This window comes from Phoxinus phoxinus, assembly GCF_949152265.1.
Source record: "Phoxinus phoxinus genome assembly, chromosome: 11".
Taxonomy (NCBI): Eukaryota; Metazoa; Chordata; class Actinopteri; order Cypriniformes; family Leuciscidae; genus Phoxinus; species Phoxinus phoxinus.
Window position 1 is genome coordinate 12,955,686 of NC_136886.1, and position 26,821 is coordinate 12,982,506.

General features: G+C 40.9%; 1 protein-coding gene and 1 long non-coding RNA gene across 2 annotated transcripts in view; one reads left to right on the forward strand and one right to left on the reverse strand.

Annotated features, from left to right (window-relative positions):
• The window catches only part of LOC307007154, an 84,129-nt gene that overhangs the window by 33,192 nt on the left and 24,116 nt on the right, over window positions 1-26,821 (reverse strand). The gene's annotated exons all lie outside the window — the stretch shown is intronic.
• LOC307007203 (uncharacterized protein) lies at window positions 22,791-26,794 on the forward strand. Its single transcript, XM_079628960.1, has 2 exons — window positions 22,791-23,336; window positions 26,385-26,794. The coding sequence occupies exons 1-2, from the start codon at window positions 23,027-23,029 to the stop codon at window positions 26,786-26,788; spliced, it is 714 nt and encodes a 237-aa protein (XP_079485086.1). The 5' UTR covers window positions 22,791-23,026; the 3' UTR covers window positions 26,789-26,794.

The following is a 26,821-nucleotide window of genomic DNA, read 5'->3' on the forward strand; positions in this document are numbered from 1 at the left end:
TGAAAGTGCACCATATATAAAGTTGCTGTCTTTCAAAAGTAAGAGTCGACTCTGAGTCAATGGAATGAATTGTTTTTCAAACGAGTCATAAGCCGTTTCGTTGTGATGTCTAGATGTAACATTAGCCCGCCCACGTATTGCGCGCACAGACACCAGGGAAACTTAAACCTCAAACCGGCAGCTGATTCCTGTGGATACTGGACAGCATCATGTCGAGGAGACGCTGTGCAGCTCTACAATGTGACGGTAAATACTTTTTTTTCACTGCCCAAGGATGAGCATGTGAAGAATCTGTGGTTAAAATTAATATTTACCATGATACTACAGCAGTATAATCCTAAACTATTCCTGTTACCTTTATTTTTACTGAAGACTGCTTCTCAAATATCGGAGTTCAATGCAGGATTCTCAAACCGCTTGCTCTTGTAAGACGGTGTTCAAAATACTAGTTTTGAGTTTTACATTGTGTAGGTCTCCTGCTAACTGGCTAACTTATGTTGTCACTCTCTTACTGAAATACTTCTACTAATCAGCTGTGGGCCACTATTACATAAAACTCTGTCTATTAATGCAGATTGTCTGTCGTTCTCACTACTTTGAGGAAAGATTAAGCATGGCAAGATTTGTTTGACCAATGTTTACGTTACATCAGTCATTCACGCTAGAGCTTGGCTAATGTATACATTGCATACATGCACTGTTATTGATCAAGTTTCCACGTGTTCACCACAATATATTAGAAACAAACTCTGTAAATAAATTAGTACATGTAAAATAATCGGTTGATGGACATGCACTTGTTAATGCTGATGGTGAGGAATTGCAACATCTCATAATGTACCTCAAACTGAGTAGTGAATCACTGAAACGTCCTGCTCGAGTCAGTCGCCCTTGCGATGGAGGTTTGGGTTGAATAACTAGTTCTTCTAGTGCCATCGCACTCGCGCTCGCATTGATATGGTCAAATCGACGTCATTGTTTGTTACTGTGTTTAGTTTATGTTGTAGGAAGTAGGGCTGTCAACGAATATTCTAAATTTGAATATATATTTAAAAAAAAATTTAAACAGAATTTCGAAGGTGAAAATTAATATTTGAATGTGGAAAAACACGCCCGCGGTAGCAGAGGCGCGGCTGTCTGCTCTGTGAGTGGGTGCGCTGCCTGAGAAAAAAAAAAGTTGACTTACATGGAAGATGGCAGAAAGTGCAGAGCCCAACTCGACCACAGCAGAGAAAGTGATTTTAACCCCCGAAAATCTAAAAAGCCATGTCTGGAAGAACTTTGGATTTTGGTCGGTAGAAGGTCAAATGGTGGAGCCGCGAGATAAAGTAGTATGCAAGCTATGTAAGATACAGTTAGCACACCATTCGACCACTAGCAACAAACATTACTAAAGTGTAGGCTACTGTACTGACTGTATAGATATTGCATGAATAAGGTAGGTTAGATACAGCAGTTTCATGCACTGCAGGCTTCCACTGATTTGATTATTTACCGTTTCATGTCAAGGAAAAGTTCCATGTTTACCACAGCACAGCTTGCTCGGAGCGTTCAATGTCGGTTCTATATACTGTCTATATACTATATATCATTTACTCACCCTCAAGTTGTTTCAAACCTGTATTAATTTATTTCTTCTGCTGAACACAAAGAAAGATATTTTGAAGAATGTCAGTAACCAAACAGTAGTCTGTACCCATTGACTTCCATAGTATTTTTTTTTCCTACTATGGAAGTCAATGGGTACAGACTACTGTTTGGTTACTGACATTCTTCAAAATATCTTTCTTTGTGTTCAGCAGAATAAATAAATTAATACAGGTTTGAAACAACTTGAGGGTGAGTAAATGATGACAGAATTTTAATTTTAAAGTGAACTATCCCTTTAATGTTAATAATATTTGTTTCAATCACTGAATGAAGCCTGCCATATCTGGGACAAGAGTCGCGACCTTAAATTGCTTGCACAAAACTCTTGATCAGCACTCAACATTTGTTTATTGTTGTTGTTCAATTAAACCATTATGCGCAGAGAGCATGAGGGTGAGGGTGAGAGAGAGAAAGAGTGCCTGCGAGTGGGAGTGAGCGAACGAGCGAGAGTGAGGTCTGCAGTCTTGGCCATTAGTTGATTTACTTGTTTTTGTGTAGGTAATACGTTGTCAAATATGTTTAAACTAAAATAAACTACCAATACAAGTAGTTATGTCTCTTTGTATTAATTTGTCCTGTTATTGACGTAATGCAATAACATTGACAAAATGCGCAACGAGATGTTCGAATATATGTGTTTTTTTAGAGGGAATATTCGAACGTCATTTTTGAGCAATTTTGACAGTACACTTTTAGGGCATGGTATAAGTTGGTGAATTGGGACGCAGCTCATATTAGGGATTTCCTGGAGCGTCATACGTTTTATTTCTTCTGTGAGGCATGTTTAGACTTTCTGTGCGAGGGCGTCCTCCGACTTCCAGTATGAATAAATAAAAAATTCAACATTTAAATCACAATTAGATTTTTTCCCCAAATTGTGCGGCCCTAAAAAAATTATATAGGGCCCTATCTTGCACCCAGCGCAATTGACTTTGTACACCGACGCATGTCTCATTCCTATTTTGCACCAGCACACAGCGGACTTTTCCCTCCACAGACGCACGTCGGTAAATTAGGGAATGAACTTGCGCTCGCGGGGGCGGTTCAGCGCAAAGAGGAGGCGTGTTCCGGCGCAAAACTTCCCTGGTGCTATTTTACAGTTTTAGAAAGCAATTGCGCCACTGACCAGGAAAAAAACAGTCTAAAGACAGTGGCGCGTTGCGCGTTAGTGATATGGTATTTTAAGTGCGCGTGCTTGGCCATAATGTAGCGTGTTAACGCGCATCCACTTTGATTCTCTAATAATTATAAACAGATGCAGCAGTTTTCATTTTTGCAAATCATACATTATTACAAGGAAAGATATTAACACACGAGGGAAATCATTGTTGTGTCCGTGAAGATGTGAAAAAGGTCTATCTAGATTTTTTTTTTAAAATCTAGATTAGGCTACACATTTATCCAAATTATACGCCTGTTTAACCGAAGCTAATTTGGGTGGGTTTCTCCCATCATCCCCAATGTCACTTCTCTGTGTTTTACGGCCCTGACGAGAACGTCGGTCTCCTCGGCTGTGAACTGCTCCTGGCGTGCGCCGGCAAACCCGCCGTTATAATAGCGATCCGCCATGGAACAAGCGCACCAGCTCTTAAAGGGAATGTGAGAGGACGCTCTGATTGGTTTATTTCACGTTACGCCCAAACCACACCTATGAATAATGAAGCTACTTCAGACCAACCCCTTTTAGATTTGCGCCAGGCGCAAGAGGCATTTATCCCGCCGGGAAAATAGCAACAGCGCCTGGATCCGCCCACAAAGTTACTTGCGCTTTGCGCTTTCACACTTGCGTTTCAGATCGTTAAAATAGGGCCCATTGTCTGGCTCATGATATTAACCCTTCAAGGAAACTAATGTGTGATGTGTCTGGGTCTACCCAGAATGTATTTAAAAGTGATAACGTGTTTACACAAATATTTTGTTGGTGCAGAAGGGCAGATGTTTCTGTGGCTATAGGATGGTACAGGTCAATTAGGTGAAGTATAAAAGTTAGTTGAACTGTGCATTTCCAATTTTGCCTGAGTTTTTTGTGTTGTTTAATCTCTGGCCCTGCAATTACGTGCTGGTTTAAAAACAAAAACCCTTTAACCAGACCATAATTAAATAGATATTTTAAGAACAGAACTTAAGTTATATAGACAAAATGTGAAGCTGCATTTTTTAAGCACATTAAATGTCCAGCTAAAACAAAACAAAAACTGTAATTTACCTCTTATAGGAATAATGGACGCCAGCCTCCTTGGTCAACAACTACAGCGCCTTAAAATACAGTAGGTTGTAGCAAATTAGGTGAAGACTAAAAGTATTTTGGGTTTTTTGATCATACTTTCAGAACAGAACGTATATGCTAATATCTTTTTGACATTTACTTTATGACATATAGGCTATGCTAAATAATAAATGTTAACGTAACTGTGTAGCAGTGACATTTTAAACATATTTGCAGTGCTGTATTTTGACCCAATAGATTTCCATTGCAAGAGTATTATTGGAAACAGGTTTCTTGGAAACATGACTTTTTTTTTCCTTTTTCTATTCTTTCTTCGTTGTTAAACACAAAATATTAGGCTGTTTAGATGCTCTTTTCCATACTTAATAAGAGGGTGATGATGCTCAAACCTGTGGACTACAAGTCCTCTGAAGCCATATGATAACTCTGTGTGAGGAACAGACCAAAATGTAATTATGTAATCACTGATAATCTTGAGATTCCTTAAATCGTCTCATTTGTGTTCAATAAAAAAAAAAACTATTTTATGTCATGCTATAGGTTTGTCATCACTGCTGATATAAACGCAATCTTGCTAAATCAGAGAAGCGAACAACTATGGATGACGCATGATTTGATAAAACTGTTTGTGTGTTCACACTTTCCTGACAAGCGTGACTGACGCACAGAAAGCAGAATGTATATCTTATTTGTGCTCGCCTGCTCGCGTTCTTTAGAACATTTGCAGTAGGCCAACATTCGCTGCAGATACTGTAAGTACCATTATGTGATGATGCTTTGAAAACAAAACCTAAGTTTCAAAAACCAAAATATAAAAGTGAGGTGAGCAACGTTATGCATTTTGCCGCCTTCTCTTGAGTCGTCGTTACCAAGCAACAGGGGGAAAAGGCTGCTGCTTTGATGATGCAAAAACATTGCGGTTCGGACTTAAATAATATAATGTCGAACACAATCCAGTGGGGGCAAAGGGAGTGAGGAGCAATCGAACTCAGGTTTGGACCAAGCAATCAAACCTGTAAGCACCCTAAAAAAAACACGACAAGATCAAAAGCTACAGCATAGGGCAATATAACCAGTGAACTTTGGTCAGACAATTTTGGTCTGTCCCTCACACAATAACACACTTTTATTGCATTCAGTCGGTTTTACATTAAACGATACAAGTGCTACCTCAACATACTTTTCATCTCAACTTTCCCTCATTGCTTCATTTCCAGCTGCACAAAACCCAATTTCACTTTTACACTCTGGTGGACAGATAAAGCATACAGCAAGTGAAATCTGATCCCAGAGGGGTGTTTATTGGGTTGGTTAAGGATCATTGCTGCACGTATAGGTGCTCTATTAGCTCAACAACCAAATGCATTGGGTCCCATCAAAGGTGAAGCTGTCATTTAGCCACTGAAAGCCAATGCAACATTGGAACTGTCCTATTGACTTTGGGACTTCAATGACAGCCCATTACACTTAGCCCATGATAGCCTGCTGGTGAGCCTCTGGCACTCTACAGGGCCACTGCTTGACAATAACTCCAGTGGGTGTGGACAAGACAAGGACAAGGAATATAATTCCCATGCCTGAGTGTCCTCTGGCTGACGTGCTCTAGGATACCCCTCCAGACTCTCTCATCTGGGTATTTTAGCAAAGCTCTATGGCTTCAATCACATCGCTGATGGTTTTCCATTATTGTCACTTTATGATTGGTCCCAAGTAGATTATTTCAAGCTGTTGGGAGAGTGTTATGGATGCTATTTAGGAGTAGGCTACACTATAGCTTCCGTAGCATATGATTGATGTCTACAAAACTAAGACACATGGATTAAAAGCCACAAAACTCTCATTTTGATTTCACTGGGTATTTATTTTGCTGTGCCACATTAAACAGGAACAAAACAGTCAAGACCAGCATCTTTAAATGATGTCGGTGTTGGCCGAGGAGCCTGGCAGTCCATAATTCCAGCAGAGAAAGAGAGAAAACCATGAATCTCTGATTGGCATTGTTGCTTTTTGTGTTACTGATGGTCCTTTTGTTCTCTACCTTGATTACGACATATCAGTATCAAGCTTCACTCATTCATGGGATTATCCATGAAAAGCCAAGGGAGTGCTGATGACTGGCCATCACAGTGAATATTTTTATTCCTGTACATTTTGTTTGTTCCTGTGATTCCTATTATATATACTGTGACCCAAACCGACTGACCAGAACCCAAAACAACCCCTCTTTTTATTTCTCCTCAAATAGCAAACAGACGAGACATTTAGCTGAATAGAACGGACCTTGTGTTATGATCGATGAGCTTTTTATTGAAATAAACCGAACCAACACTGAACTGATTTTAGCTGTAAAATGTAACTATTGTAATTACACACTTGCTTTACAGCAGAATTTGAATTAAGTCTCATATTTGATGAAATTTGCATCATTGATTCTGTTATTTTCCTGCATGAAGCTGCTTTAAAACAATCTACTGATTAAAAAAGGCTATATTAATGAAGATGACTTGACATATTTAAATTAATCAGAAAGGAGAAGTTTTCATTTAATTTCATTAAAATTAAATAATTGTTACAACAATAATTTATACTTTCATTACAAGCACAAATCTGACATGTAAAACTACTACAGCACGACAGGTCGCGAAACGGACCTATATCTTAGACTAATGAACAGCAAGATGCATGACTTAATTGTTAGCCAGATGTTCTGCTTTGAGATGTTTTATAATTAAATTAAATGTAAAAAAAAAAAACATATATATATATATATATATATATATATATTATTAATGTATAATTGCTCATAAGTAATATATTCATTGCTTGTTCTTATAGTTATTTATTTTTTATAGCAGACTAAAACACTGCAACAAAACAGGTGCTCTTTCAAGCCCTGTCAAGTTTTTGATATCCATAGACTGTTGATACACAGCTGTTGGTTCAAGGCAATTAGGTATTAGAATCTAATTATGATAAATGTATTGTTTTGATAATATGTAAATATATGTTTTCAAATGGGTTTTTGTTGGGAAATGTTAAAAAAAAGCATTTATTTCATGGTATACTGAGAGCATTGAAAAATACACTTATGGTTATTCGTGATGACAGTGTAATTATATTTAAACCAATATATCCAACATGAATGAAATCTTATTAAAAAGGGTAGAAGAAAATAAAACAGACCTCACACTGGCTCATACAACCGCCTAATATTGTTGTCAGAATGACATTAACAGGCACTAACTGCAGCACAATCAATAGTTTGAGCTCAAGCCTCTGCTGTGAAAAGTAAAATGCTCCACTAGGAGCGGTTTAATTTATTTATTTTCTTTGAGGTCCTTCTGATAGGCACTCAGAAATGCTACTGCACTCAGACAGCAGAGAAACTATCCCTTGATATTTCTTCTCTCGTTCAGAACACAGAGTCTAGATCACATGCTGTCCTGGGCCAACTCTGTACCTCTGATGCTGCAAAAGTGTCTTCTTTAAAGCATTTTAAGAAATCTTCTTGTGGTATTAGAGGTAGGTGAACTGTATTGTAAAAAGGTCAGCCTCAAAGAAGTTATTTGATGCAATAGAGCAGGTGCACCTTGCTAAGAAGCTGAAAGACGACATGGAGTCGGCCGGAATTAAGGTGTTGTACGGTACGATAAAGCCTTCGGCCCTTTGTGTATCTTTATTTCAGATCTGCCTGGTGGATCGGCTTAGTAGCCTTAGTGGTAGATGAGTTTAGATCTGCTTAGTTTGGCATATAAATCCATGAGTTCACAGATATGGGCATCTTTGAAAGTAGTAAAAAGAACGTTCTATTTATTATTTTGGCAACGGCAAAGAGGAATGCTTTTATGTTATTGCCAATTTCAGCTCATAATTTAGAGCCATCTGTGGTAGTTGTTTAAAGCAAGTTGGTGATGGACACTTAAATAACGCAACTTGTGTCATGAATCCCAAACTTTTTAATCTCCAATATGAATATATAAGAAATAACTTATTTTTATAAGAAATAAAAATACTGTATTAACCTTACCTACAAATTTTATTACTTTATTTACAGAAAATCTAATTATGATGCATTAAAAATATGTCTAGAGATAAGTAAAATTAATAAATAAATTGAAATAAAGTAAACAAATAAATAATAATAATATGTTCATATTGCATGATGCTATTGGCCAAGCAGTACAAAATAACCAGATAAAAACATAATATAATAAAACAATGAATTAAATATATTTAAATATAAATTATATGGCACTTAAAAACAACAAAAGCAACATGCAAGTAATTGTAAAAACACATATCTAACATCTAACCAGCAACATGTCTATTCATCAAAAGACTGCATCACAGTTTCTGCAAAAATAGTAGTCATATATATATATATATATATATATATATCAAAAAAGGAAAACAATACTAAATCTATGCCTAACTATAAATTCAGAAATTAGTCATAAAAAAACATTCTTATCTATAAAATTCATCAGTTGCAATCAAATGTCTGCCTATGCCTTCACACACTTGCCTGTCTGAAATTAGTGGTCTTACACGTCCACACAGCCAGGTGCTTTTACAGTTATCTTTGGAACATCTGGCCAGAGGGTTGCTATAGTAACTCCCTGCCAAGACTCATATGCTTGCAAACGTTTATATATGTGAAGGTTGCCCCAAGCAGAGCCCTGTGTCAGGATGTACAACAGTAGTACTGCATTTTGCCAACATTTGCAAAGGAAAAAAACAAAACAAAGATAAAACAGCACGCATCACCTTTGGTTGTCCAATAATATATGTAAATTAGATTCCCTGGGCTTTTCTTTTCCAATAACCATATGAAAAGAGTTAGAGGAACAAAAAATGAAACCATTTTTCCCTCGCTGTTTTTTTTTTTTACTCGCTTGTTCAATGCTACCTTTTCCCAGTTCACAAACAGTCTTTGTCTTTATAATTGTTTTAGAGGATTAAGGTCTTTCAAGAGACTAGAGCAGTCATTTATCAATCTATATATATTAAATGCTTTATGTTGCCATCTAACAATTGAAAAGTGATCTGATCCAAAGACAATAAATACCCTCAAAACAAATGGATTAAACAAACAGAGGTAATAACAATCCCCAGTTACAATCTTGGGGTCACAACACATCAGGCTAACCGTTTTCAATGTGGGAAGAAAAAGGAAAGAGGAGAGAAAGATGAACAGTGCTTTTATACGACTGAGACACTGATCATTTTGACTCCAATTAAAGGACAAGTTCGGTATTTTACACTTAAAGCCCTGTTTTCAGATCGTTTCTGATGAAATAGAACGGATAGAACAGGTGTTTTACCATTCGTTGTAAAACTGTGGACCTATTTTTTTCAAACGCATCACACCCATTCTTCCGTTGAGAGCTGGAAAACAACGATAAAACCTGTTGGAAAGCATCTTTTGCAGCGATTTTTGTGTGAGCATATCAGTGAACACACCTGACCACTCGGTGAGTTTCACGTCTTTGTAAATGAAAGTTTAATGCGTTTTAGGAAGGATTATTCCTGTGCAACTATGCAGCCATTGTGGAGGTGGGGGGGAAAGCGAAAAAAAACTAAAATTCTCGGGACAGCAGCATCTGTCCAAATTTTAAACTTAACCGTTCTATTTCATCAGAAACGATCTGAAAACAGGGCTTTAAGTGACTTTGAGCATGTCATGGTTCTCGGGTCACAAAGCTTAAATCATCACATGGCGGCAGTGGCTCAGTGGTTGTCTACAAACTGGAAGGTTGGTGGTTCTATCCCCAGTTCCCACCTGACCAAGTATCGAGGTGTCCATGAACATGAGTGTATGAATGGGTGAATTTACCATATAGCCTACTCAAATGGCCTCCACTGTCACTATCTCTCAATAGAGCACCTTTAGTATATGGTGGAACAGGTGATTCACATAATGAATGTGCAGCCGACAAATCTGCACCAACTGCATGATGCTATCATGTCGATATGAAGCAAAGTCTCTGAGGAATATTTCCAGCACAGTGTTCTTTCAGTCAGCCTCATGAGGCAGTCACTTGGAATGGTTTTCCAACAATCTTGAAGGAGTTCCCAGAGGTGAGAACATGTTGGCTGCTTTTCCTTCACTCTACGGTCCAACTCATCCCAAACCATGCATCTCTATTGGATTTAGATTGGGTACTTGTGGACGCCATGCCACCTGATGCAGCGCTCAATCACTCTCCTTCTTAGACAAATAGCTCTTACACTACCTAGAGGTGTGCTTGAGGTCATTGTCCAGTTGAAAAACAAATGATGGCCCCACTAATTGCAAACCAGATGGGATGGCATGTAGCTGCAAAATGCTGTGTTAGCATGAATTATGTCTGGCTGTAATCTGAGGTGCTGTAAATCAGCAGTTTCTGATGATGATAATTCTAATAAACTTATCCTTTGCAGCCGAAATACCTCTTTGTCTTCCTTTCCTTGGACGGTCCTCATGAGAATCAGTTTCATCACAGCATTTCATGGTTTCGGCGACTGCACTTGGGCATTCAAAGTTTTTGAGATTTTTCGTACTGACCTTCATTTCTTAAAGTAATGATGGACTGTCTTTTCTCTTTACTTAACTGAGTGTTTCTTGCCATAATATGGATTTGTAGAGTAGTTGTAGCACTAATAGGGCTATTGACTATTGTACCCACCCTTCCTCTTCACAAGACTATTAAAAGGCAATAAATATCACAAATTAACTGTTGACAAGGCAAACCTGTGAATTGAAAACCATTCCAGGTGACTACCTCATGAATCTGATGAGAGAATGTCATGAGCTTGTGCCAAGCTGTCATCAAAGCTAAATGTAGCTATTTTGAACAATCTAAGGGGATGTTTACACGACAATGATATGATTAAAACTGAGAAGTTTTTCCTTTGAGTTTTCTACATACAAATTGTCAAAACGATCCCCATTCACACGGATCCGCGAAAACGTCTAAATACGCTGTATTCTGCTGGCAGGCCATTAGATGGCGATAAAACACTATAGACTGAACACGTAAAATGCATGTCCAGGACATCATCGTCTTTAGAGATTCGTGTTTTTGTTGTTTACACAGAGACCATCTTCAAAAATTTGCACTTTGAAACCCGTTTTCAAAAGTTTGCGTATAAATGAACGGCCAAAACTGTCATGGTTCTGCCCTGGCACAGATAGATCTGTTTGCCTCTCCGGACTCATCCCATTTACAGTTGTTTTACTCCCTGACAGAGGGGACCGTCGGCACGGATGCACTGGCATACAGCTGGCCCCAGGACCTCTGCAAGTATGTGTTTCCCCCAGTGAGCCTTCTTGCACAGACACTGTGCCAAGTCAGGGAGGAAGAGGAGCAGGACTTGCTACTGTAGTTGCCCCTTTTTGGTCCAACCGGACCTGGTTCCCCAAATTGATGCTCCCCTTGACAGCCCTTCCCTGGCCCATTCCTCTCAGGGGGGACCTCCTCTATTAGAGACGGGGCATCATATGGTACCTGCATCCAGAGCTATGGAAACTCCATGTCTGGTCACTGCATGGGACGCGGAGGTTCTCGGTGATCTACCACAAGCTGTCGTAGACACCATCACTTCTGCGAGAACACCCTCTACGAGGCATGCTTATGCCCTGAAATGGAACCTGTTCATTGAGTGGTGTTCTTCTCACCGAGAAGACCCCCGAAGATGTTCGATCGGCACTGTGCTTTCCTTCCTGCAAGATGGGTTGGAGCGAGGGCTTTCTCCCTCCACCCTCAAAGTGTATGTTGCCTCTATTGCCTCACATCACGATGCAGTTGACTGAATCCGCCTTGCCCTCCCTATATTCCCTCTTCATCTGTTATGGAGGCCAGCAGAAGGGAAAGGCGTTCTCCAAGAAGAGGTTGGCCCACTGGATAGTGGATGCCATCGTCTTGGCGTATCAATCCCAAGACAAACCATGCTTTCCCTTGGCAGAGCCCGCTCTGCTGTCTCTGACCGGTGTTGTCTCCCCCCTGCTATAGGCCGGAGCCACCTCAGTGACATTCCATATGCTGTACTGCCAGGAAACGCCCAGTCCATATGTGTAACCTCCACAACATGATACCTCCCTACAGGCAGGATGTGGCTTTCGAAGCGTCTCCCTTTCCACTGAAAGGGCACACTTTCTTAGTGTTATAACCCTCGTTCCCTGAAGGAAGGAACGGAGACGTAGTCCCATCACCACTATTGTTCGACCACCGCTGACTCCGCGCTCCACTCAGCAGAAAAACAAAGATGCGACGCACCTGCTGGTCATTATATGCTCTCGCTGCGATGCAGAGCAGCTGATACAATTACCGCATGCCAATGTGCATTGGCTCGTTTTATTACACTTGAAATAGATTGGTCTCTCAAAGCGATCCCAATCAGTACGGTACGTCCGACTAGGGTTACATACCTTACCGAGACGTTCTCTTGACATTGTTGCTATATCTTGTCTGTCTTGTCTTGAGTCTCGTCTTTTATATTCTTCTGTGTGTTCCAGCCCTGTATCCCGAGTTCCCTGGCCACTGACTCTTAACTGCCTGACAGGTGCAGCTATCTAACCCCTGTGTCAAGCCTTTGGTTCTGTGAGCCTCTACCTAGTGGCAAGACTGGTGCTACATCTGAGATCTACATCAAGCTATGAGTTCCTTGTGTTCCTGCCTGGTCTTTCCTTCAGAGCTGCCTCTATTGCACTCACGTCATCGCCATCTTACTGACGGTCTCAGTGGTCACCCATCCTGCCTGTTGTCGTGTCGTCTGCCCTGCCCTACTGTTTGAACTGTGGTTCACACTTCACTCTCCCTGCTGTCTCAAGGCTTCTGTCTTGTAAATAAAATCCCCTTGTCTGCTCATTTGCATCTGGGTCCTTTCTCTTGCAGAACTGTGACAAAAACGCGTAAAAAGTTTTAAGTTTTTCGTTGAAAACAGTGTTGCGTAAACAGCCCCTGAAATATAAAACATATTCCGGGTTGTTTAACACTTTTGTTTACTACATAATTCCGTACGTGTTTTCATAGTTTGGATGTCTTCAGTATTTTTGTACAGTACAATGTTAAAAAAAATAAAGAAAAACTGGTGACACAGGTGTGTCCAAACTTTTGAATGGTATATTACACATTAGAAAAGCTTGACATTTTCAATGGCATTTTAATTTAGTTTTTTGCCAGTGCTTCATGTAATGATTTATTTTCACACTAAACTTTATTTCGTACTTGTCAGCATCTCCATCTGTGGTTCTGGCTCAGCCAGGAGATGCATCATTTTCTTTTTTCTCCCCCATATAACTATTTTGGAACATGATCAGGGTAGCTGATTCTCTTCTCCTCATCATCACCCTTTCACTTTTTTTTTCTATTAGAGATGACAGAGGGATTGTATATGTCCCATAAAATGAAACCGCAGTCAGTGACAGTTACTGTATGTTATAATAAGAGATAATAACATATGATGGACAATGTTTTATGGCAGTGGTACTCCAGTAGTTAAAGATCTGGGTTAATGCAAAGGCTACAAGTTCAAAACAGAGTAGGGGTGACCCAGGAACTAAAAAGGTAATGAGACTGTTATAATGTGTTTTTTTTTTCACTGTTCCCTTGATCAAGGCATCCAACCCCAAATGGCTCGAGGGGATTCCTGCAATTAAGCAAAATGTCTTGAATGTAAAGTGCCTGAATGTAATGTGCCTGAATTTAAAGTGTTCGTTAAATGGCAAATACTGTAACACTCACCATGTTTGAGAATTGTAGTTATCTGGGAAGTGGGTACAAGTCAAATTTGACTAAAACATGGAACAGTTTATAAACAATTATTTTCTGTGATCTTAAGTATTTAAACATAAATACGTATAAAAAAGTATTCAATCATACTTTCTTACAGCGCTCTATATTAAGTACTTTAGATGCCCACAATCCACACACTGTTAGATGGTGAGTCTCACTGTTCGATTCATTAAATTTGGAGGCTGAGGCATGAGACATTAACCAGTTGTCATTGCTGACTTCCATCCTTGTTCCTGCTAAATTTACTGACATGTGATTTAGATATTTGAGATAATTATTTAAGATTTAGATTTACAATCTGCATCGTATCCATAACATAACATGACATGGTTCTCATTCAAGTACTGTAGGGCAAGTTTTCCCCCAACAAACTGTATTATCCCCTGGTTTCACAGACAAGGCTTCAGCCTAGTCCCAGACTAAAATGCATGTGTGAACTGTTTTAACTGAAAACGACTTGCACTGGCATATCTTAAAATATGTCACTGCCATTGTTTTGTGTCAAGATGCACACCAGTAACGTTTTCTTCTAGGACACATTCAAAAGCTATACTTAAATGTGCTAATTGAACTATTCCTGGTTTAATCTAAGCACTATCTGTGAAACCAGGCCTATAAGCAGCATTAAACAATAAGGTACGAGAGGTCGTGCTGTATTGTGAATACAGTCATGGCTGAAGGGCGTTGTTAGGAACCCATCAGCCGTGACTGTATTTAAAATACAGAACACCTCGAGTACATTATTGCTTTTATAAAATGGTTACCACACAATCAAAATATTAAGACAAAAATATGTGTATTAATAAGTTACTTTTTTGAAGTTACCGGTAATCATTAAATTCCATTCTTCCATTAGGAAAAAAAAATGGTCCGACAGAAACTGTAACTGTTTCTAGATTTAATGCCTAATTTCTTTGTGTGCGAAGAAAATCTGGTCCTTCCTTGAGAGAAGTTTCCTCTCTAAGAAACATTTTCCAGTCAAGCTGCTGGCACACCAGGTGGTTCTCTCACTCCCCAGGCGATGCATATGATAAACAGTATGGAAAAGCCTTTTCCTGCACTAAAACATCACAATGCATGTCCTATAACCCTTTACTAAAGCCTAATTATTTTTATTTTAAAAGTAAGAAATTGACTGATCCTTCATATTATAACAGTAACATAAATAGTTGTCCAACAATAACACAGTATGAACAGCGCAGATCTTTTCCAGTTAATGTTCTGTCAGTGTGGCAGAGGGGAAAAAAGGAAGAAGAGAGAGGATAAAGAGTGGCAGATATCATTAATTACAGTGATCATTTTTCATTATTAACAACTTTGGAAACAGTGTTAATTATTTTCCGTGCTCAGAAGCGAAACAGATGTAAGCACTTTCATGACAGGTGTCAAGTTGCAAAGAGCGGCTTGCTCCAAGGAAGGCTGCAACATGCACAGCTTGTCTGTTCAATGTCTAACACTGGCACCAAGACTTTATTTGCCTCGTATGATCGACGTGACCAGGGCATATTACCCATCTCACTGAGCAGCTGGCAATGCATTTGGAGGAGGAATAAAGATGAAATATCCATGAGCTGATGAAAAAGTAATAATTCTCCTCCAGAGCGCGAGGAGCCAAACGGTACAAGATTTTCAGACCAACAGACAGAAATCAATAAGGCAGATTTGATGTAGAACAATTTACAGATGACACTTCACTCATCACACCATATTGGAAAGCATATTGTAAGTTCCCCCTCTCTGTGTGGAGGCCTGCTCCTCTGAAAGAGTAATGCGAATTAACGTTTTACGCATTGAACGGTGGGCCTAAACTTTGAGTGTAATCAGGGCACATCAATAGCTTTTAATGTAAGCCGCATTAAATATTTTTCATTAGGGACGGCAAAAACACCTTTATTTCCTCAAACATTGTTGGTAATGATTTGTAATTTTCTTTCATCCAGCACATTATCTCATTCAATTATATTCTGGCCCCTCCATTTGACATATGTTTATTTAATATCGGCCCTTCTGAAAATTTAATCTTTCATTCTGAGATAACCTGGAAGGTAAAATTAAAACTACCAAGGAAACCCATTTTACAAGGTTTTAAAATGGGAAAAGCATTTGTTAAATGGTTCTTTTGGCTGTGCTGTTGTCTGTGAACAAAGCTTCCATGTGATTGGAGGAGTGTGAAAAAGGCTTTAGTTTTGAAGGCACATTTTTATTTTTGGTCTCCCTTCAGTTCACCTCCATATTGTATCCTTCAAAAGCTCTCACTGGTCCATCACAAAATTAAACTCTAACAGAAAAGTACACACACACTAGATTAACGACTGAACAAAAAGAAAGCTCTGTTTTGCACAGAAACAATGCCATGCGATATTTTACATTCAACATCAAGAAAGGCTCAAAGGGATAGTTAATCCAAAAGTGAGAAATCTGTTGTAAGCTGTTGTTAATGTTGTTGTTCCAAACTTTTACAACTTTTCCTTCAAATGGAACACAAAATATACATTTATCAGAACAAGAATTTTAGCAGAATGTCCACACTTCTATTGTCTTCAGCTATATTTCAACTGAAGCTTTATTTTGAATTCTGGCCAATGCTTCAAATAAGTCTGCTATATATATATATATATATATATATATATTAAACATAAATATGGACCAGTTCCAGATTGTAATTAGTAGGACCACGTATATTTTGGAAGAAAAAAAAGAATAATATTAAAATTAAGAATTTTTATTTAAAATGCAATTTAAAATAAATAAATGAAATATTACTATATAGTGAAGCATGCAGCATTGTGAATCGAGCCGCTCTAATCTGCGGCAAATACCAGCAGATAATGAGCTGCTCTCTTATAAGAACACGACACAGTGACGCGTTTCACTCTGTAACACGCAGCGCATAGGTTTATTTGATTAAATCACAGCCTTTGCCAGGGAAGGGATGTGGATATTTTTAAAGTTTTAAATATGAGAAAACTACAGCTCACATGACAAAAACTGCATAAAAAGCTCACAGGAAAAAGCATAAATTGACTACAAAATAATCAGTTATTATTATTTTTTGTTTTTCTCTTATTTTTGCATGGGTTCATAATGACAGCCTGTCCAAAAAAAAGATGTACTCTCAGTTTGGCATGTTTCATTGCAATGTCTCAAATAAAAACATTAATGACTCCGCTTACAAAATCATAAAAACTTTTTTTTATTATATTTGAATAAAGGGTGAAGATGTAAATTTTCCTAGGCTGGACATGAATTTTAGCCGTGTACTGTATGTACTTTCCGGGGGTCCTGCACCAACTGTGAGACTGTGAAAGGAAAGGCTAACAGATATAATTCTCCAGTATTATGGTCTGCAGTATCAGTATGCCCCATGGCCTTTTTTTTCTTTTCTTTTTTTGAAAGCTGTGAAAAGAGTGACAACTGAAAAAATAAGAAGACAAAAGAGGCAATTTCAGAAGTCACTGTAAAGCTTCATTTAAGCTCCCCCACAGCCAGGAATTTCCATTTACACACTGTCTTGAAGCAGGAAAAGAATGCAACATTAGCTACACTCCTATAGATTATTCATGCCGTTACTAATATGAAAGAACATTTATATCAATACGGACTGCTTCTATGATTAAACTAATGGCTTTTAATATAACATTGGAAAATAGTTACTCAGTTGTAATGTTGCTGCAGTATTGAATGAGATGTGATTAAAGAAATACATATCAGTGCTAAATCTCCATCAACTGCAGCTCCAGGGACTTCAGCCACCTGTGTTAAACACATTTAAACATCTCCGATATAGCTACGATTTAACTAGCTCATGGTTGTCCTGGCAAATGAACAATTTCCAGCCGTAGTACTCAGCCAGTGTTTTGCAACAGACCTTTCATCTGCCTTGTAAATAAACAAAAGCAGGGCAAAGACTGCATGGTAAGAAGAGCTGACAGGAACTCCTCTGTGGCCAGTCACAGAATGGGCAGGTTGCCTGTAGCACCTGCTAGTATTATGTGACGTCAAGCTTGTGTCACCTACAATAACACTCCCCCTCTTAAAAATGAAACCTAGAGGCTAATGGGAAACAAACCACCTATAGAACTCCAAGTAAAAACTATTTTCTCAGACTTTGCATTTTTCACAAACCTCACTTTTTTCAAGATTTCAACAATAACAACCAAAAGCAGCTGAGGAGCTTCTTCATGAACAGAATTTTCAATATAACCAGTTCCAGAGTAAATACCACACAGATTGGTTTCAGTTGCACAATGCCTACTAACCTTATACAATAGAGAGCAGATGCTATTTTTAGAAGTATCTAAAAATAAAAAAGGAAACCTAGCTGCAAATATGACTTGTATTTCCACATCTTTCTGACATCCGACAGATAAATCCATTAATGCATAACTGCATCAGTCTGACCTTGGCCGGGTTTTTCAAAGCATTAAGGGGAAAGTAAGTCGCATTTATAGTACTTAATCTCTCCAGCCATTTTCCCGAAAACATTGTTATATAAGTAGCACTTCAAAACATTTATAAGTTTATAGCCATTTGTAAGTCAATTCAAGTTTGACTTTAACTGATCTTTATATGCTTTTAGTCATCAAAGACAAATTAATAAATAAAGTAATATAAAAGGCCCCCTAGGGTCTGTCACTTTGGGCCATCAATGTAAAGCTTTACAGCTTCTAAAGTAGACAGGTTTAGGCAGGCATTCCCAAGTTAGTCACCATAAAATCCAGAAGATCAGTGCTTTGGATATTGTATGGACCCTTTTTGCATTTCTTGGGTACTTAGAAGCGGAGGTCATCATAGTTGGGAAAACTTATATATTGGTGAATAGAAACTACAACAAATACAATTGAAATTGTTGTCTTCACATTTACCCCAATAGCAAAATAATTGATTGATCAATGATTGATCACATTGCTCAGAAGAGGGAAATATGTCAAATATAGTGTTATAAATGTTAGATTTACGATGTTAATAGCTATGCAACAGTCTGTTGAGTCAGTTATGTGAGAGTCAGTGAGATAACCCACATGATAGGTAGACCCTATGGAAATGTTACTCTCTGGATTGTTTATGCAAAGTTGGTTGACAATGATGTCTTAAAGTAAGGTACAACACTGCTGGAAACTGTACTTCACTGCTGGAAAGATGAATGTGTATTTAAATTGGGTCATGTATGTTAGTAGAAATGTGAAATTAGTTTAGAAGTTGGTGCCTTCTAGACTGAGAAAAGCCAGAAAATGTATTGTGGATGAAAGACAACAACTCCTATAATGCACTACGAGGCCACGCCTACCGGTTACAGAGGCCAGTATCGAAAGAATTGATACAAATAGGTTGCTAGTTGACTCGAAACTGAAAAGGCGCCATTTTATCAAAAATCTCCGTAACGAGTCGGCCCGTGCTCTTCCTCCTGACCACCGGGCAGGTCTCGCTCCTCTGCTGCAGCGGCTGCTCCGGCCACCTCTGGTTCCTCATCCGCGGCTGTTCCTCGCTGTGTTGTGGCTCGTGCGGGTGACCATGAGCGTCGGATTCGTGCCGGATTTCGGCTTTTGGTTTCTGCGGTCGCCATTCATTATGTTTACATGCACGCTTTTTGTTTCAATCGGACTGAATTAATTCCGAGTGGTGAATCTGAAACAAGTGATCGGTTGATGTGCGTTTTAGCATTGTGAGGCAGAATGCATGACCTGCAAAGCTGGCACGTACGTGTCAGTGTCAAATAATGTAATAATGTAGGCGTAGTGAATGGCGACTGTGGAAAGCAGGAGCCGAGTACCGGACATTCTGGGTGATCTCGAGGTCTAGTCTGGTGAGCGGGTCCGATGTGCGGCTCATGGGGGAGCGGGAGAGACCTGCTTGGCGGTCGGGAGGAAGAACCCGGGCAATCCCGGCCGGACATGTCCAGGAAAAAGAGGACGTATGGTCACCCCTGCTACTCAGCTTTCTCCACAGAGCAAGAGCCTGTTAGCTTAAAAAAAAAAGATGGCTGACACTGTTTGTACATTCTGTGAGTGAGATCCCCCCCTTTATGGGCGGGTTGAAAACATGCAGAACTATCTCCTTCTACTGGCTGTAGTTTTTAGCCTCTGGTCAGGAAATACTCAGATGATGCTGAAGGTAAGATGGGGGGGGGGGGGGGGGGGAAGCACGGTAATTCAAAAATGCTACAGGTTTTCTACTGATACAAAGCTTAATGCTAATCGGTGAATTATCCCATTAACAAATGAGGTTGAATTATAAAGTAGCCAAACCGCCAGCGCTTTTAAGTGAGAGGTGTCTCGTTCCTACAGCTGGGCAGAGAGGGTGTGGAAGTTGAGTGCCCTCCGGTCTTCTGTTAGAAGTACTGGTAAGAAGTGATGTAGAAGCACGATCCCCAGCTTTTTTTGTTGAGAGTCTTCCTGTTTTGAGACCATAAACATGTGATGAAGAATCTCAATGACAAACTCACCATGCATCAAACAGCATGCAAGGCTTTTCTGTTGTCATTCTTGGAGTGTGCAGAGCCTGCACAGAGTTTGAAACACAATGGCTCTGTTCCAAAACCTGAGCTGGCTACTGCCTACATACAGCTGTCTCTCTTGTGCATAGAGAACACAGGCAGAAAACACAGAAGACTGACTTCCATTTCAATAATGTTAACGTGTTACTAAGCTTACAATGCAATGCTGAGTCTTCTATTAGGCTATATTTAAAAAAAAAATCAATACTTAGTAACGAATGCATCTTCTATTGTTTTTTGTTTGTTTGTTTGTTTGTTTTTGGGGGGGTGGGGGTTTCAGAGCATTATCAAACTGCTAAATGTTTAAATGTTAAACTGATTAAATGTTAAAAGCAAATTAAATGTTTTTGAAAGTCTCTTATGCTCACTATATACAGCAGTATAGCAACATTTATTTTAACAAAAATACTGTAAAAACGGTAATACTGTGAAATTTGACGATTTAAAAAAAAATCTAGTTCAATATATTTTAAAATTACATTTATTCCTGTGAATTTTCAGCCGCCATTTATCCCCTCTTCGGTGTCACATAATCTTTCAAAAATCATTCTAATATGCTGATTTGGTACTCAAGAAATGTTTCTTCTTATTATTAATGTTGAAAAGAGTTCTGCTGCTTAATATTTTTGTGGAAACCATACTTTTTTCAGGATTATTTTATGAAGAAAGTTTAAAAACATTATTTGAAATCTAACTTTTTGTAACATTCCAAAATGTATTGTAATGAAGTGACGTTGGATAAATGTATTGTTATGACTGCCGTGTGTGGGGGGGGAGGGATTTGTGGAAGAGTGGGTTGAGTTACGTGAGTGTTCGCACCTGATGTCTGATGAGCGTGAATTTGGAGGAGAGGGTGAGAATAAAAAGACGAGCTCAGTGAAGGGGAGCGAGGCTGAGAAGCGGTGTGTTGTTGATAACGCCTAGCTGCACTCAAGGTTGGGGGGTGGGTGCCGTTCGTATGCTATTTAGGGCTGCCGGCGGCGAAGATAGCGTAGCGGGCTAACCTGTAGATTAACGTGGGTATAGGAGTGCGCGGGCGACGCGGCTTCTCAGTAAGGGGTGCTCTGTTTTCCGCTACAGTTCCGGAGGCCTCACGAGCGCTGGACTGGTGTCTGCCTTCTCCCATTGCCAACCAGCGCCAAAGCCTAGACCCCGGGGGAGGGTCTCGCATCCTGGGAGAGTTAAGTGTTTAACTGTGTGTGTGTGTGTGTGTGTGTGTGTGTGTGTGTGTGTGTGTGTGATTTTTAAATCTGGCAGTATATCCATTTCATGACGGGGTGGGAGGGTTCTGATGAACTAAATTCTTCTGTAGTAGTCTGAGGGCATCTTCAGTGTGAAGTTCACGTGCATTGTGAATGGGTGCAGTGCCCTCTGGGGGTGAGGTGTGTCCTCTAGCTTTTTATTATATTTATTGCGTGGTTGTTAGCTTTGGTAGGGCTTTATTTATTGCAGTGTTTTCTGTGTAGCATGCTCCATCGTGGTGTTGTTCGCCCAGGCAGATTAGCATTTGTGTTTGGGACTTCAAGAACCTGACCCAGTCTGACATGTGTGGTAACTGCATGAATTATACTAAATAAAGATAATTGTTTCTACTTCTATGGTCCTGTTTGCTTTGTAGAGTGGAGGCCTCTAGCTGTAACAATCTGACCTCCCCAATAGGTTTATTACACTGGTGGCAGCGGTGGGACTTGCTTAATTTTTGTGAACCCTATAAAACCTATACACTGTTGCAAAAATGTTACAGGGGGAGGATAATGCTGGGCCTGAGGTGGACCGCGCAAGGGAGGTGGGTCCATTAAGAGCTACGGTGAGGCCAGTGTTTATGCCCGAGACGTTTACTGGTGTAGGCCGGGAGTGGTCTGATTGGTCAGAGCAATTTGAACTGGCTGCTGATGTAAATAATTGGGATGAACCCTTAAAACTTAAATTTATGTCTCTACTACTCTCTGGGCGTGCAAGAGATATTTATAGTGGTTTGTCCGGTGAGGCTAAAGGAAATTATGCGCTGCTGAAAGCCGCTATGGCTAGATGTTTTGAGCCTTGTGACAGTAGCGACTGGAGTAGAGCTACATTTACAGCCCGCCGTCGTATGCATAATGAGACCGCAAGGGAATTCGGAAATGCTTTACGGCGTCTTGCTACTAAAGCTTACCCCACAGCTGATAATTGTACTTGCGATATGTTGGCAAGAGATCAGTTTCTTACACATTTTGCAACTGGTGACTTCCGTATTAGCTTGCGTAGAGCAAAACCTAATACCCTAGAAGATGCAATTGATCTTGCTTCTGAATTAGAGCTGCTTAGGAATATGGAGCAAACCTGTCTGATGCCTGATGCAAAAGTAAGGGGAGTGGTTGAGATTAAACCCAAAAGTGAAGAACAAATGCAAATGATGCTAGGAATGGTGGAGGAGTTGAGGCAGGAAGTAAAATCTCTTCGTACAACAGTGAGTAATATGCAACAGTCTATGGCAAACCCCACTCCCACTCAAATTTCCAGGGAACCTGTACGAGAGCCCAGGAACAGTGGTTCCCAAGGGTCTGTAGATCGAGCCAGAGGGGCGGGGGGTGGTTGTTGGGAGTGTGGGTGTACAAGACATATCAAAAGAGATTGCCCATATTTGCAGGGAAACTACAGGGGGCAGGCACTGTAGGCCCGCTGCCTGCCCCCCGGCGATTTGGTACATATGCGGCCTCTGCAAGCAACCAGGGTGGCTCTGGATACATTGGAGCCAAAATAGGTGCGTCAGACTCCCTTCTCTTGGTAGATAGTGGGGCAACATTATCAGTCATACCAAAACAACTTTGGCTTGAAATCACTAAGGGGGGAACAGAACTGTCTGGACATCATGGTGAGGTGTCTGCAGCCAATGGAGGGTTGATGGGGATTTTGGGAAAATGGCAAACCGTCTGCCAGTTTGATTCATTGGCATTAATTGTGGAGTTTTTGGTAGCTGATGTGCCTTCCCAGGATATTCTTTTGGGTTTTGACTTTTTGAGTAAATATGGGGTTGTTATGGACTTTGGTAAGAAGGAGTGTCGAATAATGGGTAAAATGTTTCCCCTGATTATTCCGGCAGATCTTGATAAACCCCGGACTGTGATCGTCTTGGAAGACACTGTAATTCCCCCACGTAGTGAGGCAATCATTGCTGGAAAGGTGGATAATTCCTTCGTGGCCCATTGTGAGGGTATGTTGGAACCATCAGACACATTATCCAATCAATGTGATGTAATGATCGCTCGGGTGGTCTGTACAGTGGAAAGGGGTAGACTGCCGGTACGAGTGATTAATGTAACTAAAGATGCCCTTACATTAAAGGGGGGTATGAGGTTGGGAACTTTACATACTGACATCGAGGTGGGCTGTAGGGCTGAACATTTGGGCATGGGGGAGGATGAGGATGGCCCAAATGAGCCTTGGTCTGTTGATAAGCTTATTGCTCATTTTGGGTTGCATCAGAAGAATTTTACTCCATCTGACTTAACAGATATTCGTGAGCTTTTACGGAGAAATATGTCTGTGTTTAGTGAGGGGGAGGGGGATTTGGGGAGAACTCACCTAACACTGCACCAGATCGATACAGGGGATGCGAAGCCCGTGAAGTTACCACCCCGCCGTGTTCCCCTCCATTTACAACATGAGGTGTCTGACCATGTAAAGCAAATGTTGGCAAATAACATAATTCAGCCTTCTCATAGTCCATGGGCAGCACCAGTAGTTTTGGTACGCAAGCGTGACGGCGGCCTCCGTTTTTGCGTGGATTATCGCAAGTTAAACGATGTAACCCGGAAGGACGCGTATCCGTTGCCACGGATCGATGATGCCCTTGATAGTCTAAATAAGGCTTGTTGGTTCTCCACTCTCGATTTAGCCAGTGGTTACTGGCAAGTGGAGTTGGATCCTAAGGATAAATATAAGACTGCTTTTATCACTCGGCAAGGTCTGTTTGAATTTAATGTCCTTAGTTTTGGTCTTTGCAATAGTCCAAGTACATTTCAGCGACTGATGGATCTGGTGCTGGCAGATCTTCAGTGGACTACCTGTCTGGTGTACTTGGACGATATTATTATATTTGGACGGACATTTCAGGAACATTTGGGTCGTCTGGACGAAGTTTTGAGAAAACTACGCCAGGCTAACCTTAAAGTCAAGCCCGCTAAGTGTAACTTGTTTGCCACTCAGGTGCAGTATTTGGGACATATCATTTCATCAAAGGGGGTGAAAGCAGATCCCGCCAAAGTGGAGGCTGTGCGTCAGTGGCCGGTGCCCAAAAATCAGACAGAGGTCAGGAGCTTTGTGGGTTTAGCCTCGTACTATCGGAGGTTTGTGAAGGGGTTTGCTGAGATTGCTCGCCCCCTGCACCAGCTCACTGAGAAAGGCAGGCGTTTTAAATGGACAGAGGCATGCCAAACAGCCTTTGAACAGCTTAAGCTGAGTTTAATGTCAGCACCTGTTCTTATATATCCTGATCCCTCCAAAACATTCGTTTTAGATACAGATGCTAGCGATGCAGGTATTGGGGCTGTGTTGTCACAAGAAGAGGGGGGGGGTGAACATGTTATAGCATATGCTAGCAGAGCCCTTACTAAGCAGGAAAGAAAATATGCCACAACCAAGAAGGAATTGTTAAGTATGGTCACGTTCATCAAGCATTTTAAACATTACCTGTTGGGTAAGGAATTTGTCCTGCGAACAGATCATAATTCCTTGAGGTGGCTGCATAATTTCCAGGGTTTAGAGGGACAGTTAGCCAGATGGGTGGAGCAGTTAGCAAGCTTCCAATATAAAATTGTTCACCGCCCTGGGCGAGGGCATGCTAATGCTGACGCCCTTTCTAGGCTGCCTGCTTACCGGTCAACTCCAGGGCCCCCGGAGCCAGCCCCACAGACACGAGGGGTGCCTGTAATAGCGGCAGTACAAAATGTGCCTACCAATGTAACCCCAGGGTGGGAAGGGGATGAGTTGGCCCGGGCACAGTGGGAAGATGCCGAGTTACAAAAGATCATTGCTCTAAAAAAAGAGGGAGGGACTTGTTTGCAACCACCCGACGATCTACAAAAGTATGCACCGGTATGGTCCCAGTTACAAATGCAGGGCTCCCGGTTGGTGAGGTTTCCCCCATCGAATTCGGACGCTGCAAACCAGGTCCAAGTGGTTATTCCCACTGTAATGGTGGCAGAAATTTTAAGACAGTTGCATAATGATATTACGGGGGGACACTTGGGAATACAGAAACTACAAGCAAAAGTGAAAGACCGTTTCTATTGGTTGGGCTGGTTTGGGGATGTTAAGCGATGGTGTAGCGAATGTGTGGATTGTGGGTCTAGAAAAGCTGTGGGGAAACAGTGGCGGGCCCCACTACAATCGGTGGTAGCATTAAGGCCATATGAGCGGGTGGCGTTGGATATTTTGGGACCTCTCCCCGAAACCCCCAAAGGAAACAAATATATTGTAGTTATTGGGGATTACTTTTCCAAATGGACAGAGGCTTTTCCTCTTCCTAATCAGGAAGCTGAGACGGTGGCCAAGTTGTTGGTGGAACAGTGGGTGTGCCGCTTCGGAGCCCCCAGGATAATCCATACGGATCAGGGCCGAAATTTTGAATCTAGGTTATTTAAAGAAGTGTGCCAGTTGCTGAACATCCATAAGACTAGGACATCACCGTACCATCCTCAATCTGATGGGATGGTTGAAAGGTTTAATAGAACATTGGCCTCCATGTTGTCTCTGTTTGTAGATGATAACCAAGCTAATTGGGACATTCTGTTGCCTTATGTGATGATGGCCTATAGAAGCAGCGTTCACTCCAGCACTGGGTTTACACCCTACAAAGTTGTTTTTGGGAAAGAGATAGTCCTTCCGGTGGATGTTATGCTTAACCTGGGTGGTGGGGAAAGATTCTCTTCCGCTTCAGAGTATGTGTCTAGATTGTTGGAGACATTGTCTACAGTGGTAGAGGCGGTAAGGGGCCATCAGCTAAGAGCCTCTGTGAAACAGAAGGGAGAATATGACTTCAGAGCACATTTCCAATATTATTCTGAAGGAGAATTGGTGTGGGTTCGGGGGAAAGCTAGGAAGAGAGGGCTTTGTCCAAAATTACAACGAAGGTTTAAGGGGCCTTATAAAGTCACAGAGAGAATAACCGAAGTTCTGTATAGACTTGTGCCAGTTGAGGGAGGGACAGAAATAGTGGTGCACTTCAACCGACTTAAACCATGTCTTTCTTCTGTAACAGAGGTTATCAACCAAGAGGGTGCAGAGAGCCCACGGATAGCTGGCATCCCACCTAAGGAGACCTGGCTGCAGACTTCGGCTTCTACAGCGGGTCGAGAGAGCGAGGTGGTAGTGCCAGGGGCCAGATCTGCGGTGCCCCCAGTCACACCTACAAGGGCAGCAAGCAAGGTGCCAGGAAGCTGTGCTGCCTTAGTGGGATCACAAGGGCAAAGAGACCGGCCGGCTTCGGCCACACAGAACCAAGGTGGTCAAGAATTTTCACACACTGGGCAGATGCAAACATCCATGACTAGCCATTCTACAATGACCGGAGAGGCCCAGCAAGGTGCATCGCTATCCAAAGACTTACGCCAGGGACGACTAAGGAGGGCACCAGTGTGGTCCTTGGACTATGAAATGTGTTGAATTCGACTCGAGGACGAGTCTGCCTTATGGGTG

What these genes read in the sequence shown, in the direction of transcription:
- LOC307007203 (XM_079628960.1), top strand. Translation starts at nt 23,027, where the DNA reads ATGGGGATTTTGGGAAAATGGCAAACCGTCTGCCAGTTTGATTCATTG. An exon ending in CTTCGTGGCCCATTGTGAGG is followed by an intron (nt 23,337 to 26,384) that starts GTATGTTGGAAC and finishes CTTCTGTAACAG; the next exon opens with AGGTTATCAACCAAGAGGGT.